At 44.0% G+C, this 13073-nt stretch overlaps 1 protein-coding gene across 4 annotated transcripts in view; it reads left to right on the plus strand.

Annotated features, from left to right (window-relative positions):
• The window catches only part of MTF1 (metal regulatory transcription factor 1), a 43179-nt gene that overhangs the window by 23952 nt on the left and 6154 nt on the right, over positions 1 to 13073 (plus strand). For 3 of the 4 annotated variants that reach the window (XM_072771884.1, XM_072771883.1, XM_072771881.1), the window contains exons 7-10: positions 1212 to 1286; positions 7839 to 7935; positions 8648 to 9231; positions 11901 to 11964. In XM_072771884.1, the coding sequence (XP_072627985.1) occupies positions 1212 to 1286; positions 7839 to 7935; positions 8648 to 9231; positions 11901 to 11964 (820 nt within the window). The remainder of the gene's footprint in view (positions 1 to 1211; positions 1287 to 7838; positions 7936 to 8647; positions 9232 to 11900; positions 11965 to 13073) is intronic. The other variant, XM_072771882.1, reaches the window with a different exon arrangement.

Below are 13073 nucleotides of genomic sequence, written 5' to 3' on the forward strand. Positions count from 1 at the left end.
TCCGTCACTTACAGCAAAAGTCAGAATCTGTACAGTGGCCCAAAAGGCCCTATAGACTCTAGTCTCTGGCCTCATTTACTTCCTCTCACTTTAGCTGTACTGTCTTCTTTGTGGTGCCTGGAACAAGGGAAGCCAATCCCTGCCCCCGGGCCTTTGTATTTGCTGTGCCCTCTGCTTGGAACATTTTTCCCAGATATGTGCATGACCCATGCCCTCTTCTCTTCAGTATCTGCCCAAATGCCAGCTTATCTAAGAAGCCTTCCCTGGTCTAATAAAAGGGCATCTCCTGCCCCAGCCGTCTCTATTTCCTTTACCCTTCATAGCACTTAGCATCATCTTGTGTTCTTCAGGGATTTTGTCACCCTCTCTCCATCCCCCCCTCACCCCTCCCATGTAAGCTCTGTGGTGGCAGGGACCTTGTTTTGTTCATTATTGTATCCTTGGGCCTAGAACAGTGCCTAATACATAGTAGACGTTCAGCGAATATTTGTTGAACGCATGTATGAATGGGAACATCTGATCCATGAGGTAAGCAGAGTTACCACTTAAAGTGTGTGGTAAATTGCAGCTGGCATCCTAGGAATCCAAAGTCAGAGTTAGTCTGACTAGAGTTAGTTAGTTAGTGGGAAAGTATAAAGCCTCAGTTCTGCTCTGAGTAAGGATCCCTGAGGTGCTGGGGACACAGTGATGCAATGGAAGATGGACTTCTCATCAGAAGCACTGGGTTTGTGTTCTGCTAATTAGCTGTGTGATTTTGGACAGTTTGCTACCAGTCTTAGCATTAACTTTTTCATATTTAAAATGGGAATATAAAATAATACTTCAGGTTTATATGAATAGCAGATGAGATCATGTGAAATTGCTTTGTAAATGGTAAGACTGATTATACAAATATTATTAATTTGCTATTATTACAGCTTTTGTTACTCTGGAGCCTGAGTCATGAGATAATTCTTAAACTCTTTATTAATCATCTTTAAGAAATATGACATTCTTTAAAAAAAATAAGACATTCTTTTAAGAATATCAGGATTTTAAAAATTAAAATAATTCACAGAGCCCTTGCTTTGGATGGTTTTTACCTCTCCAAGTAATAAATCTAGACATTTGGAACTGTAGGGACATTGTGATCAACTGTTTTATTACATGCTATGCTATTATAAATCCTGATTTTTTTTTGTTACTCAATTAGAATTTTTTCTCCTTCACAGGATACAAATCATTCACTTTGTCTGAGTGACTTGAGCCTTCTGTCGACAGATTCTGAACTTCGAGAAAATTCTACAGTAAGTGTACCTCTGATACGGGTGTGAGAAAAATAAGTTCAAGAATTGAGCACTCCCTTTGGTGGGAAAATTGAGGGAGGCCAACCTTTGCAGTCTTCCAGACTTGGTTGTGTCCAGTTACTGACCCGTTAGGGCTATTTTGGTTTTGGTTTTACTTCCTCATAGAGCCTCCATGGGAGAGCTTGTTCTCTCTAACGCCTGATGCCTTTACTCACCTGATAACCTCTGGCCCCAGAAGTTTCATTCTTTTGTTCACCTAGCAAATATTTATTGAGTGCCTAGTCCATTGGGCAGTGTGTTGGTACTGAGCTTGTAGTGTTAAAAAAGTAGGTGTGGTCTGTCCTTGAGCTTAAAATTAGTCTACTATAAGGGGGAGCCAGAATTCACCCAGAATTCCAGTTTGCAGACTTTCTCAAGCCCTGCCAATCTGACTAGAGTCTGTCTTGGAGCTCACTGCATTGGCATCCCAAAGGGAACCTTCTCTATAAGCCTTCTTCTAAAGGACAATCCTACTGTCTCTTGATTGGATGGCTTCAGTTCACTGTCTTTGGAATTTCCCTGCCACTCCTGTGGCTCTATGATGTGCCTTGCAGGCCACTGCATGAAGCCTGAGGTTATACTCCTTCCTGAGGATCCGTGCTTTACTGTGTCACCAACGCTGGTTGTTGTAAATTGTTTGTAGTTTTTCTGTAGTAAATAAATGTAGCTTGAGTTAGATTTTCTATGAGTATGTGCACAAGTAGAAAGGAATCAACGTGGTAGGAAGTATTTGAGCAGAGATGGAAAGACTCAGAAATGCCATGAAATGTGTGCTGTTTCTCAAAGTGTGATCAGTGGAGTCATCTGCAGCACTTCTGGCGACGTAGCTGCTTGGGCCTCATCACAAGCCTGCTTCATCAGTATCCCCTGGGAATGGCTTCTGACACTGTCTTTTTACATAAACACCCCAAGGCTTAGGTTCTTCAGTAATGGCAGAGTTACTGGTATCAGACCAACCCTCCCATAGAAAACAACTACCTATGCTAGGCAAATGATCAAGAACAACTACTTGAAGGCACCAAAGAGCAACCCCCAAACAGGCAGAAGTAAAGCTCAGAAGAATGAGCCATGTGGACAATGTCAAAGGCACTAGATAGGCTTTCAAGTATTACAGCTTGTCAGCCTCGGGGCAAGCCCCAGTTGACACCAAATAAGATGGCTAAAACTCAGTAAACTTTCAGGCACACCGGCTTGAATAACCAGAGGACAGAGTTCAGAGCTACCACAGCAACACCTGGAAAGTGAAGAGCCACATAGTGGGAGCCCCAAGCTCTGTGTATAACTGTTCTCATCTCTAGTTGGCCCTAGAACTGTATGTGTGTGAGACAGGCCCTTAGCAGCCCAGCTGAGGCTGAAGAACTGGACAAAGAGGCAGCTGTTGTCCCCCACAGGGAAGACCGAATTTGCTTGGGGTACAGCCAGACCAACAGACTATTCAAGCAGACAAACGGACACTGTCTCTTCCAGGAAGTATAACAGAATCCAGAGTCTCAACAGCATATCATTTACAATGTCCAGGATGATCCAAAGTTAGTAAACATAAGAAGAAAGAGGAAAACATTAATCCTACTCAAGAGCAATGGTAATCTGTGGAGATGAATCCCAATATGAGTGAGATGTTAGAATTAGCAGACAAGGATTTTTGTTTTTAAGTTTTTTTTTTTTTTTTTTAAGTTTTTTTTTTTTTTAAGGAATCTTTATACCTGGGGCACTTGGGTGGCTCAGTGGTTGAGCATCTGCCTTCAGCTCAGGTCATGATCCCAGGGTCCTGAGATCAAGTTCTGCATTGGGCTCCCCGCAGGGAGCCTGCTTCTCGCTCTGCCTATGTCTCTGCCTCTCTCTGTGTCTCTCATGGATAAATACATAAAATTAAAAAAAAAGCCCCCAACATGGGGCTTAAGCTCATGATCCTGAGATTAAGAACCACTGACTGAGCCAGCCAGGCACTGCAGTAAACAAGGAGTAGCTCTTTTATGCTCAAGGACCTAAAGGAATATGCTTGTAATTGAATAAATATGAAATCTCATCAGAGAAATAGAAACTATAAAAAGTGTACCACATGGAAATTCTGGAACTAAAACTGTATCTGAAGTAAAAAATGTACCGGATGGGTTTAACAGCAGATTGGAAAGGACAGACAAGAGAACCAGTTAAATTGAAGATGGAGGGTAGCCCGGGTGGCTCAGCGGTTTAGCACCACCTTCGGCCCAGGGTGTGATCCTGGAGACTGGGGATCGAGTCCCGCATCTGGCTCCCTGCATGGAGCCTGCTTCTCCCTCTGCCTGTGTCTCTGCCTCTCTCTCTCTCTGTGTCTCTCATTAATAAATAAATAAACTCTTTAAAAAAAAAAATTGAAGATGGAGAACTAGAAATGTACCAAATGAACAAACATTAAATAAGCACCTCATATGATTTTTTATGCCTATTCACGTTTTAGAGCTCATAGTTTAAAGTGAAATTTCTATACTGGATGGCCTCAATGCCCTCTGAGTTATGGAACCTAAGATTTCTGAGTGTAATATCTCTTTAATCTCAGAGGTGTATTAAATGGTTCAAGAGTCCACTCCTGGCCAGGGCCATGACCTAGGACTAAAGAGCTTTCTGGAGCACTCAGGTCATCAGATGAGGAATCCTGGTTTGGAGGGACATTAAGTACTTAAAAAAAAAAAAGAAGAAGAAGAAGGAAAGCCTTTTTTTAAAAAAACAAAACCACAATTTACATCAGCAAGAGAGAGGCTCTGTCCCTTGGGGTCAAATTACATAGTGTACCCTCACCACCCAACAGTTACTCCAGAATTGGCAATACTCTCGTTTTTAGTCTTTCATTCTTAAGGCCACAATTCCTTGAAGTAATAGAATTAATTTTGCTTTGTTCTACTTAAAAAAAAAAAGATGAATTGTTAATATCAAATACATTTTGAGGACATCATCTTTTTCTAGGTTTCTGGGCAGCTGCATATGTATGTGTGTCCTGGAAGTGAGCCTCAGTTTGTTCAGATCTTTCGTTAACAGAGGGTTGGAGCAGCTAGGAACGGGCCTCTGGGCCTCATGGCTCCTGAGCTTCAGGATCCATCCTGGTCCTAGACAACTCCCAGGGTTCTTGGTCTCTCTGCTCCAGGCCCTAGAGGCTCAGCCTGTTCTCGTCTTCTTTACTGTGTGTGGGGAGCCGCTCGAACTTGTTCTGCCTCCAGGTTTGTGCCCTGAAGCCTGGCAGTGACTGAGTCCTAGTCTCCTCAGTATATATATATATATATTTTTTAAAGTTTTGCAGTCCTGTACCTCTTTTTTTTTAATTATTTTATTTTTTTCATTTTTATTTTATTTATGATAGTCACAGAGAGAGAGAGAGAGGCAGAGACACAGGCAGAGGGAGAAGCAGGCTCCATGCACTGGGAGCCCGATGTGGGATTCGATCCCGGGTCTCCGGGATCGCGCCCTGGGCCAAAGGCAGGCGCCAAACCGCTGCGCCACCCAGGGATCCCTATTTTTTTTAGTGTGTAAAATACTTTTTATTGAAGTATAATATACATACAGAAAAGTACACCTATCACAAATATACAGCTTAATGAATGATCACAATTCATCACATCCATGTAACCAGCACCCAAATCAAGAAATAGAACATTCCCAGTATCCCAGAAGCCCTCCACCCTTCATGCCCACTAACAACTATTACCTCTCCTTAGGGATAACCACTATCCCAACTTCTAGCAACGTAAGATGGATTTGCCTGTTCTTGTGCTTTGTGCAATTGGAATCGTGCCAGTTGTACTGGTTTGTGCTGGCTTCTTTCTTGCAACGTCATGTTTAAGAAATTAATCCATTGGGCAGCCCGGGTGGCTCAGGGGTTTAGCGCCACCTTCAGCCCAGGGTGTGATCCTGGAGTCCTGGGATCGAGTCCCACATCGGGCTCCCTGCATGGAGCCTGCTTCTCCCTCTGCCTGTGTCTCTGCCTCTCTCTCTCTCTCTCTCTCTCTCTCTCTCTCTACCTCTCATGAATAAATAAATAAAGTCTTAAAAAAAATGAATCCATATTGTTGCATAGCTGTAGATCATTGGTTCTCCTTGGTGAGTAGTAGTACATTAAGTGAATGTTTCACAATTTGTTCTCTCTACTTCCCTTGGGTATGTGGATAGTTTCTAGTGTGGAGCTCTTAGGATAATGCTGCTGGGAACATTCTCATGGTGATCTCTTGGAGTCACACAGGCTTATTCCTTTTTAACAGTGTTATTGCTGATAATTTGTAAACCGGTAAAACAAAAATAACCACCATGAGGAAGTTGTTGAGCTGACAGTGTAGTGGGGTCGTTAGCTCACTACTTTTCAAACTGAATTATAAAGTAGGGGGTAAGGTTTACATTTTAAGGACATCAGCACAATAGAGAGTATCAGAAGACCTGGCGTGTAGTAAGGAGAAGCCTCGTTTCATAGACTTTTGTTATATAGTACGGATAGTTATGTAATGTGAGGGATGTATGTGTGCACATATAAATTGTTTGTGGATATATGAAAAATGTAATTCTTACTTTGCATCGTGATGAAAAGTTTGAAGTCTGCTATCTTGGCCTGTGATTTTTTTTTATAATATTTTATTTATTCATGAGAGACAGAAAGAGAGGCAGTGACATAGGCAGATGGAGAAGCAGACTCCCTGCAGGGAGCCCGATGCAGGACTCGATCCCAGGACCCTGGGATCACAACCTGAGCCAAAGGCAGACTCTCAACCACTGAGCCACCCAGGCTCTCCTTGCCCTGTGATTCTTAACTCCCTCTGCACTGGAAGCAGAAGTCCTGGTGTAGATTTGTGTCTTCAGCATGTGTCATGCTGGCAATCAGATTCACTCATCTTCCAGTCAGTGGAATCATGCTTAGAATAATTAGCCTCTTTTGATTCAAAGGGGCAGTTTCATTTCAGACCTCTAGGTTGCTGGACAGTTGCACTCACCACACTTGCCCAGGCCCAGAGTGATTCTTTCCCCTCCCAGCAGCAGAGTTGTTGGAAAATGACCTGTAAACACAAGTTGGCACTGATGCAGAATACGGCCTGAAGATGGGTTTTGGTTGGTCTATACAGTGCTTTGTTTTCAGTTACTTGCTTTTAATTACAAATCAGTAGATTTCACATAAAAATCCAAATTTCAGACCATTCTTGAGCTCTGAAGTCCCCACTGTGCATATGACAGGGCTATACTCCTCAGAAGCACTGTAGGTGACTAGAGCTCAGGCCCTCCAGCTTGCCACAGCCTGGGTCCCTGCACCCTTGCTTTACTTCTGTTAGCTGCCTGTATTCCTCGAGGCATGCTCGCCTCTGTCACTCCTGCCCTATGAAATGTGGGGGGAAGGCAGACTGGAGGTAAAAAAAATTGCTGTCCCCTCCCCTTAACCAAAGACAAGCCCATGGTGCCTGGGTGGCTCAGTGGTGAGCATGTGTCTTTGGCTCGGGTCGTTATCCTGGGGTCCTGCGATCGGATCCTGCATCAGGCTTCCCACAGGGAGCGTGCTTCTCCCTCTGCCTGTGTCTCTGCCTCTCTCTGTGTGTCTCTCACGAATAAATAAGTAAAATCTTAAAACAAAAAACAAACAAACAAAAAACAAAGACAAGCCTGGAGATGGCCATTTTATTTGGTGCCTGTCAGGAGTCAGACCCTCAGGCATTGTATTTTTGAGGGTCCCCCCCATTTTATCTTATTTAAAATGCCTCTGACGTTTTTTTTAATTCTTAATAACAAAGAAACTTGCAGTGACAAACAATAGTGAGTATAAGGCAATAACTGTTGCCTCTCATGAAAAGTTTCTTTATATTGTTTGATTTACTACCATGCATCTATGTTAGACTATTGTAGATGCTATGTAATGACATATATATTCACAATATATTATTATTACAGGAGAAAAGCAGGTTTCACAATATATTATTCACAATATATTATTGTGAAGGGTATTCACAATATATTATTATTACAGGAGAAAAGCAGGTTTCAGGTAATGAATATAATATAATCCCATTTTTAGGAAGGATTTGGTCTTCTTTTAGGTCAGGGGTCAGGAAGCTGGTTTTTGTTTGTTTGTTTGTTTGTTTGTTTGTTTTTTGGAAAGGGCCAGATAGTAAATATTTTTGGCTTCGCGGACCGTAGAGTCTCTGACACAACTCAGCTCTGCCGTCAGAGCATAAAAGCAGCATAGACAGTAAATGAATGAGCATGCATCTGTTCCAGTAGAACTTTACTTCCAAAAGCAGGCAGGTTGTCTACAAGTCATAGTTTGCAGGCTCCTGTTTTAGAGTATCTGAGGACCCAAATCTAAAGTGTCCAAGGTTTAGGAAATAGATGTCCCCTTGGAAAGGGAGAGATTAGAAACAAGCATTTTTACATTTATGTGTGAATGTCACCCACTGTGCTATCATTTCAAAATGATCAAAGAAGATCATTTTAGTTCTGCTGCTTTGTGTTCTCTCCCAGTGAAGCATTGCTTCAGGATGACAAGTCTCACGTCTTTGTCTCTGTCAATCACAGGGCCAGGACCTCAGCACAATTTCACCAGCAATCATCTTTGAATCAATGTTCCAGAATGCCGATGATACGGCAATTCCGGAAGATCCTCAACAGACAGGTTTGTGCCACAGACTCTCTTCCTGCTCACATCTCCGCACTGGGCAAGGGCGCTCCCTTTGTTGACACACTGATGCAGACACGGTGAAGTAGCATTTCAGTTCCTTTGAAAGAAGTATGCGTGGTGAGGGGTCCGGCAAGTGCGGGCCTCTTGTTCGATTCTATTTTTTCCTCTCCTTCCCTCAGCGAGAGTCTGTTTGAGGGCCTGTTTTTCCTAGCCCTTCAAAAGAAGAGGGTCTCCTTGAAAAGCATTTGTTGGCTTTCAAAAATGAGAGGAGCTGTGAGCTCTCTCTTCTTCTAATGCGATACCGTGCTTGTGAGTGGGCAGGATCTGCGAACGGCGTTGGATGCATAGATCCTTCTGTGTTTGAATGAAAATCTGTCCCTGAAGCTTCACAGCAGTCAGAAAGTATGTTCACTGGTCATGCCAAAAAAGGATGTCTAGTCTCTTTTCCAGAAAGGCCTTAGAATACCTTTTTTTAAATGGTGAAACCTATGGTAGCTCTTCACGTTTGTAAGGTGGGGTCACTTATGAAGCCTGGTGCTTCAACCAGAGTGGTCGTTAGATGGAAAGCAGAGAGCCAGCCTTCTGGGATGAAGGTATTGGCTCTAACGGTCTTCAGCTGTCTTTGCTATAGCCATGATGACTGTGTTTTGTGGCTCATGTAAGGCTTGGGATATGTATATATATTTCTATTTCTTTTTCTTGCCAGCTGCCTTGATTGAAAGTTTTAATGGTGATGCAGAGTCAGTCAGTGATGTTCCGCCATCCACAGGAAATTCAGCATCTTTATCTCTTCCACTTGTACTGCAGCCTGGCATCTCCGAGCCACCCCAGCCTCTACTACCAGCCTCAGCACCGTCTGCTCCTCCGCCTGCTCCCTCCCTAGGACCTGGTTCCCAGCAAGCTGCATTTGGCAACCCCTCTGCTCTCTTACAACCTCCAGAAGTGCCTGTTCCCCACAGCACACAGTTTGCTGCTAATCATCAAGAGTTTCTTCCGCACCCCCAGGCCCCGCAGCCCATCGTACCAGGACTTTCTGTCGTCACTGGGGCTTCGGCGGCGGCCCCAGCCGCAGCAGCAGCGCCCCAATCACAAAGTACTACTGAGCCCCTGCCAGCCATGGTCCAGACTCTGCCCCTGGGCGCCAACTCTGTCCTGACTCATAATCCCACCATCACCATCACCCCGACGCCCAGCACGGCCATCCTGCAATCCAGCCTAGTCATGGGAGAACAGAACCTACAGTGGATATTAAATGGTGCCACCAGTTCACCACAAAACCAAGAACAAATTGTAAGTATTCTGTCTAAATGGATCCACCAGGGTGAAGTATAATTACGTAGGTGACACGTCCCGAGCTTTGTTTCGTAAAGGAAAATGTTTACCGTATTTGCCCTGAAACCTGTGATTTGGCCTCTTGTCATTGTCCCTGTGATTGAGTGCTAGAAATCCAGGGAATGGTGTGCTGCATACCTATATAAGGAAGCAGTAAAGCAGCCCAGCACCAGCTAGGACAGCAGAGCAGTCCACTAGACTGCGGAGGTTTAAGAACAGTTTAAGAGAGAGGGTTCTTCTCCAAGGCTAGACCATTGTGAGGGCATGGTGGAACCCGACACAGCAGTGGCCACGACAGAGAGAGAGAATCATTGCCCCCAGGGCCACCTCTAGAGTAAGTTTCTATGCAAGTGTTTGGTCTCGATGATGAAGGAAGTGACTTGGTCATTTAATTAAATATATTTTGAGGGTCTGGTGTTCACCAGATGCCATGCATGATATACTCTTGGGGATACAAAAAAGTGGAAACAATGATATCTTTTTCATAAAAACTTACATTCTAGTTAAAGACACTAAAATGCCTCAAAGAAAGTTAACATTACCAGTAGGGAAAGTGCCAAATAACAAAAATGGTAATAAAAAAAAAAATAACAGCAGTGATTTATTGAACCCTTAGTATGTGTAAGGGCTCACTGTGCTGATTAAGCACTTTTTGAACATCATTACCTTTCATACATTATTTTTAGATTACCTTTTTTTTTTTTTTTTAGATTTTTTTTTTTTTTTGAAGGGGTAGTGCAGAGAATTCCATACACTTCCTGGCCACTGCCCCGCCCACCCCACCCCCAGCCAGTTTGCCCTATTAGTAACATCTTGCATTAGTCTGGCAAATTTGTTACAACTGATGAATCAGTATTGATATATTATTACTAACTAAATCCCATAGTTTACATTAGGGCTTACTCTTTGTGTGCACCATTCTGTGGGTTTTGACAAATGAATGATGTCATGTGTCTCCCATTACAGTATTCAGAGTAGATTCACCAACCTAAAAATCCCTATTCTTCACTTATTCATCCTTTCCTCCCTCCCCCTTGCCCTTAGCAACCAGTGATATTTTTACTTTTACATTTATGTGTGAATATCACCCACTGTGCTAACTAAGCACTTTTAAGTGCATTGTTTATTTAATCACAAGAATCCTAGGAGGTGGGTGTGATTTTACCAGTGGAGAGGTGAGGCCCAGAGAAGTTAAGTGACTAGATCAAGGTCACACAGCTCATAGGTGGCAGAGCTGGGATTTGAGCATAGACAGATTGATTGGTCCCAGAGCCTAGGCTGCTGACTGCTACCTCGTATTGCCAGATGAGAGGTGCAGAGTCGAGGCTTGTTGGGTGGCCATACAGGTCAGGTGAGCCTTGAGGTATGAGGATGATATAGGTGGAGAAAAGAACATATTAAGTAGGAGAATGTCTGGGTGAGTGTATGACGCTGTCAAACTGGAAAGTAGTTTAGGGCTAAATAAAGCATTTAGGTTCCATAGATCAGGTGCCAGCCACCTCTGGAGGCCACCTGGTTTCATGTTTAGATAGAGTCACTGGAAAGGCCTTTTTGGTGTTCTAATCCAATCTGCTCTGTGTCATTTTAATAATTGTTTCTTGGACCTGCCCTGGGGAGCTGCATGGAGCAGGTGTCTTTCCTTTTCCATATAATTCATTTTGTGTATTTAAATAGGGGTCTCATTTCTCCACCATTATTTTGTCATGTCAGCTCCTGTAACTTAGCCAGAAGCTTTCATATTCTTTCTACACTCAGCCTAGAGATGACTTTTCTCCCTCTTAAAGGGATAAAAGACAAAGCCTTTTTAAGAAAATACTTGAAGAAAGCAGAAATTCTGTAGCCAGTGTAACAGGAGGTGTTACCACAGTGAAAAAGGATGATCTCTGGGCCTGACGCTACGGTCCACCTCATAATAACATAAATAGGGCAAGAGGCTCACCGCATGCCGCAGGTTCTACAGGCATCCTCTCATCCACCCTCACAGGGGCCCTCTAGGAGGTCCTTTGGTTATCATCCCCGTTTTACCAATGAGGACACTAAAACTCTGAAGAAGTCAAATCATTTGCCTGGCCTTTACAACTAAGAGGTGGCAGGGTGTGGACTTGAGTCCAGGGCCCACCCTGGAGCTACTACCCTGTGTGGCTTAAAGCACACCGCTTGGGGCCTTCACGGGACTCTTGTGCCAGTGAGAGGAAGTCTTAGCCAGTCCTTAGTGTGCCACTGGATCCTTGAAGAGACCGAAAAACTTTCCAGCCTTGTGGAAGTATTGGGGTGTGGCAGCACTGGAGGGCTTTTAGGGAAGCTAGCCCTGGGGATCCCTGGGAGAAGACCACAGCTTGAGCAAGGCAACCTTGGTGGAGCCTTTGAGCAGTCAGAACCTACCGGAATGGGCAGCTGGGAGACAGCCAAGTAGTAGGAGACAAAACTGGCTGCATCGTCAGCACTGAATGTCAAACAGTGCAGTGACCTCATGTCAGAGCACAAACAAAACATCACTCAGTGCAAAAATCCTTGAACACTGAGGGTTTTCTGTCCTCTTGACTAGTACAATCGGGCAGGCTTCAGGTCTTTGGAGATCTGCCATACTTGAGTGGCTATAAATTGTGATTCCTCTTTTTTTCCCCCAGCAGCAAGCATCTAAAGTTGAGAAGGTGTTCTTTACCACTGCAGTACCAGTAGCCAGTAGCACAGGTATGTAATTGTGTGTTGGCCTTCAAAGAAAGTGAACTCTCTGGGCCCCTTAGGGCACAGTTAATGGTTGCTTTGCCCCAGATTTAAAAAACTCTAATTTGTCAGATTGTAATGTTTATTTATTAGAGTATTTCACATCTTCACAACTATTGGAAGTTAGCGTATCTACGGCATAAATGCTATATTTAACATTCCTTAAGGAGCAATGGTTCTTTTCTTCTCAGATATAGCTTTTAAATGTAACCAGAAGAAAGTTTGACTCGCAGTTAATGCCAAAGAGAGCAGCTGTTAATTCTTTGGACTCTTTTCTAACTACAGTAATGAAGAAATAGCATGTGGGTCAGAGACTCATAGAGTGAAATGTGCCTTTTTTTTTTTTTTTCAAACTATTTTATAGATTAAGAAATGGGGCCCTGAAGACTTAAATGACTCGTCCAAAATTGTCAGTGAGTTTGTGGCAGAGACAAAGCACTAGTTCTCAGGTCTCCTGATTCCCACTCTGTTCTTCTGTTCTCCTGTTCTCTGGTCTCTAGCTTTTTTTTGAGACACACAAAGCCTGTCTGATTTCACAGTGGGACTATGCAGAGCACACACACACGCACAGAAGAGCAGGAGAATGTGCATGAGCGCAAGGCTGACCGTGTACAGGGGGATTCCCCCCACCAACCATGTGTCTGAGCCTGGGGATGGGAGCATGAGGCTCTGGAGGAGCTTGGTCTCAGGCAGGCGAGACACAAGCCCCAAGTCCTACCCTGTGTGGAGAGAGGTGCGAAGGGAGGCAGTAGCTCCATGCATATGGTTGGGAAGCTCATGGGCCCATGGGCAGCTCTAGGTGTTAGCCTGCTGGAAGCAGCATCAGGAGAGGAGGGGATGAGCTGGGTCTTCAGAGAAAAGAAGAGGAAGTTCTCCGGAGAAACAGCCCTGTCTGGGGAGTTTAGGCAGAAGCAAGAGCTCATAGGCCCAGAGGTATGAAGAACACATGTCAGGGAAAGGGACACATATGCTGTGGCTGGCATGGAGGGGACAGGGCAGAAAGGCTGGAAACGAAGCTGGAAATACAGGGTCATCTAGATGGTGTGCCTGGCTCTCTAAGGACAAGGGACTTTGGC

The sequence above is a fragment of the Canis lupus genome, chromosome 13, assembly GCF_048164855.1.
Source record: "Canis lupus baileyi chromosome 13, mCanLup2.hap1, whole genome shotgun sequence".
NCBI lineage: Eukaryota > Metazoa > Chordata > Mammalia > Carnivora > Canidae > Canis > Canis lupus.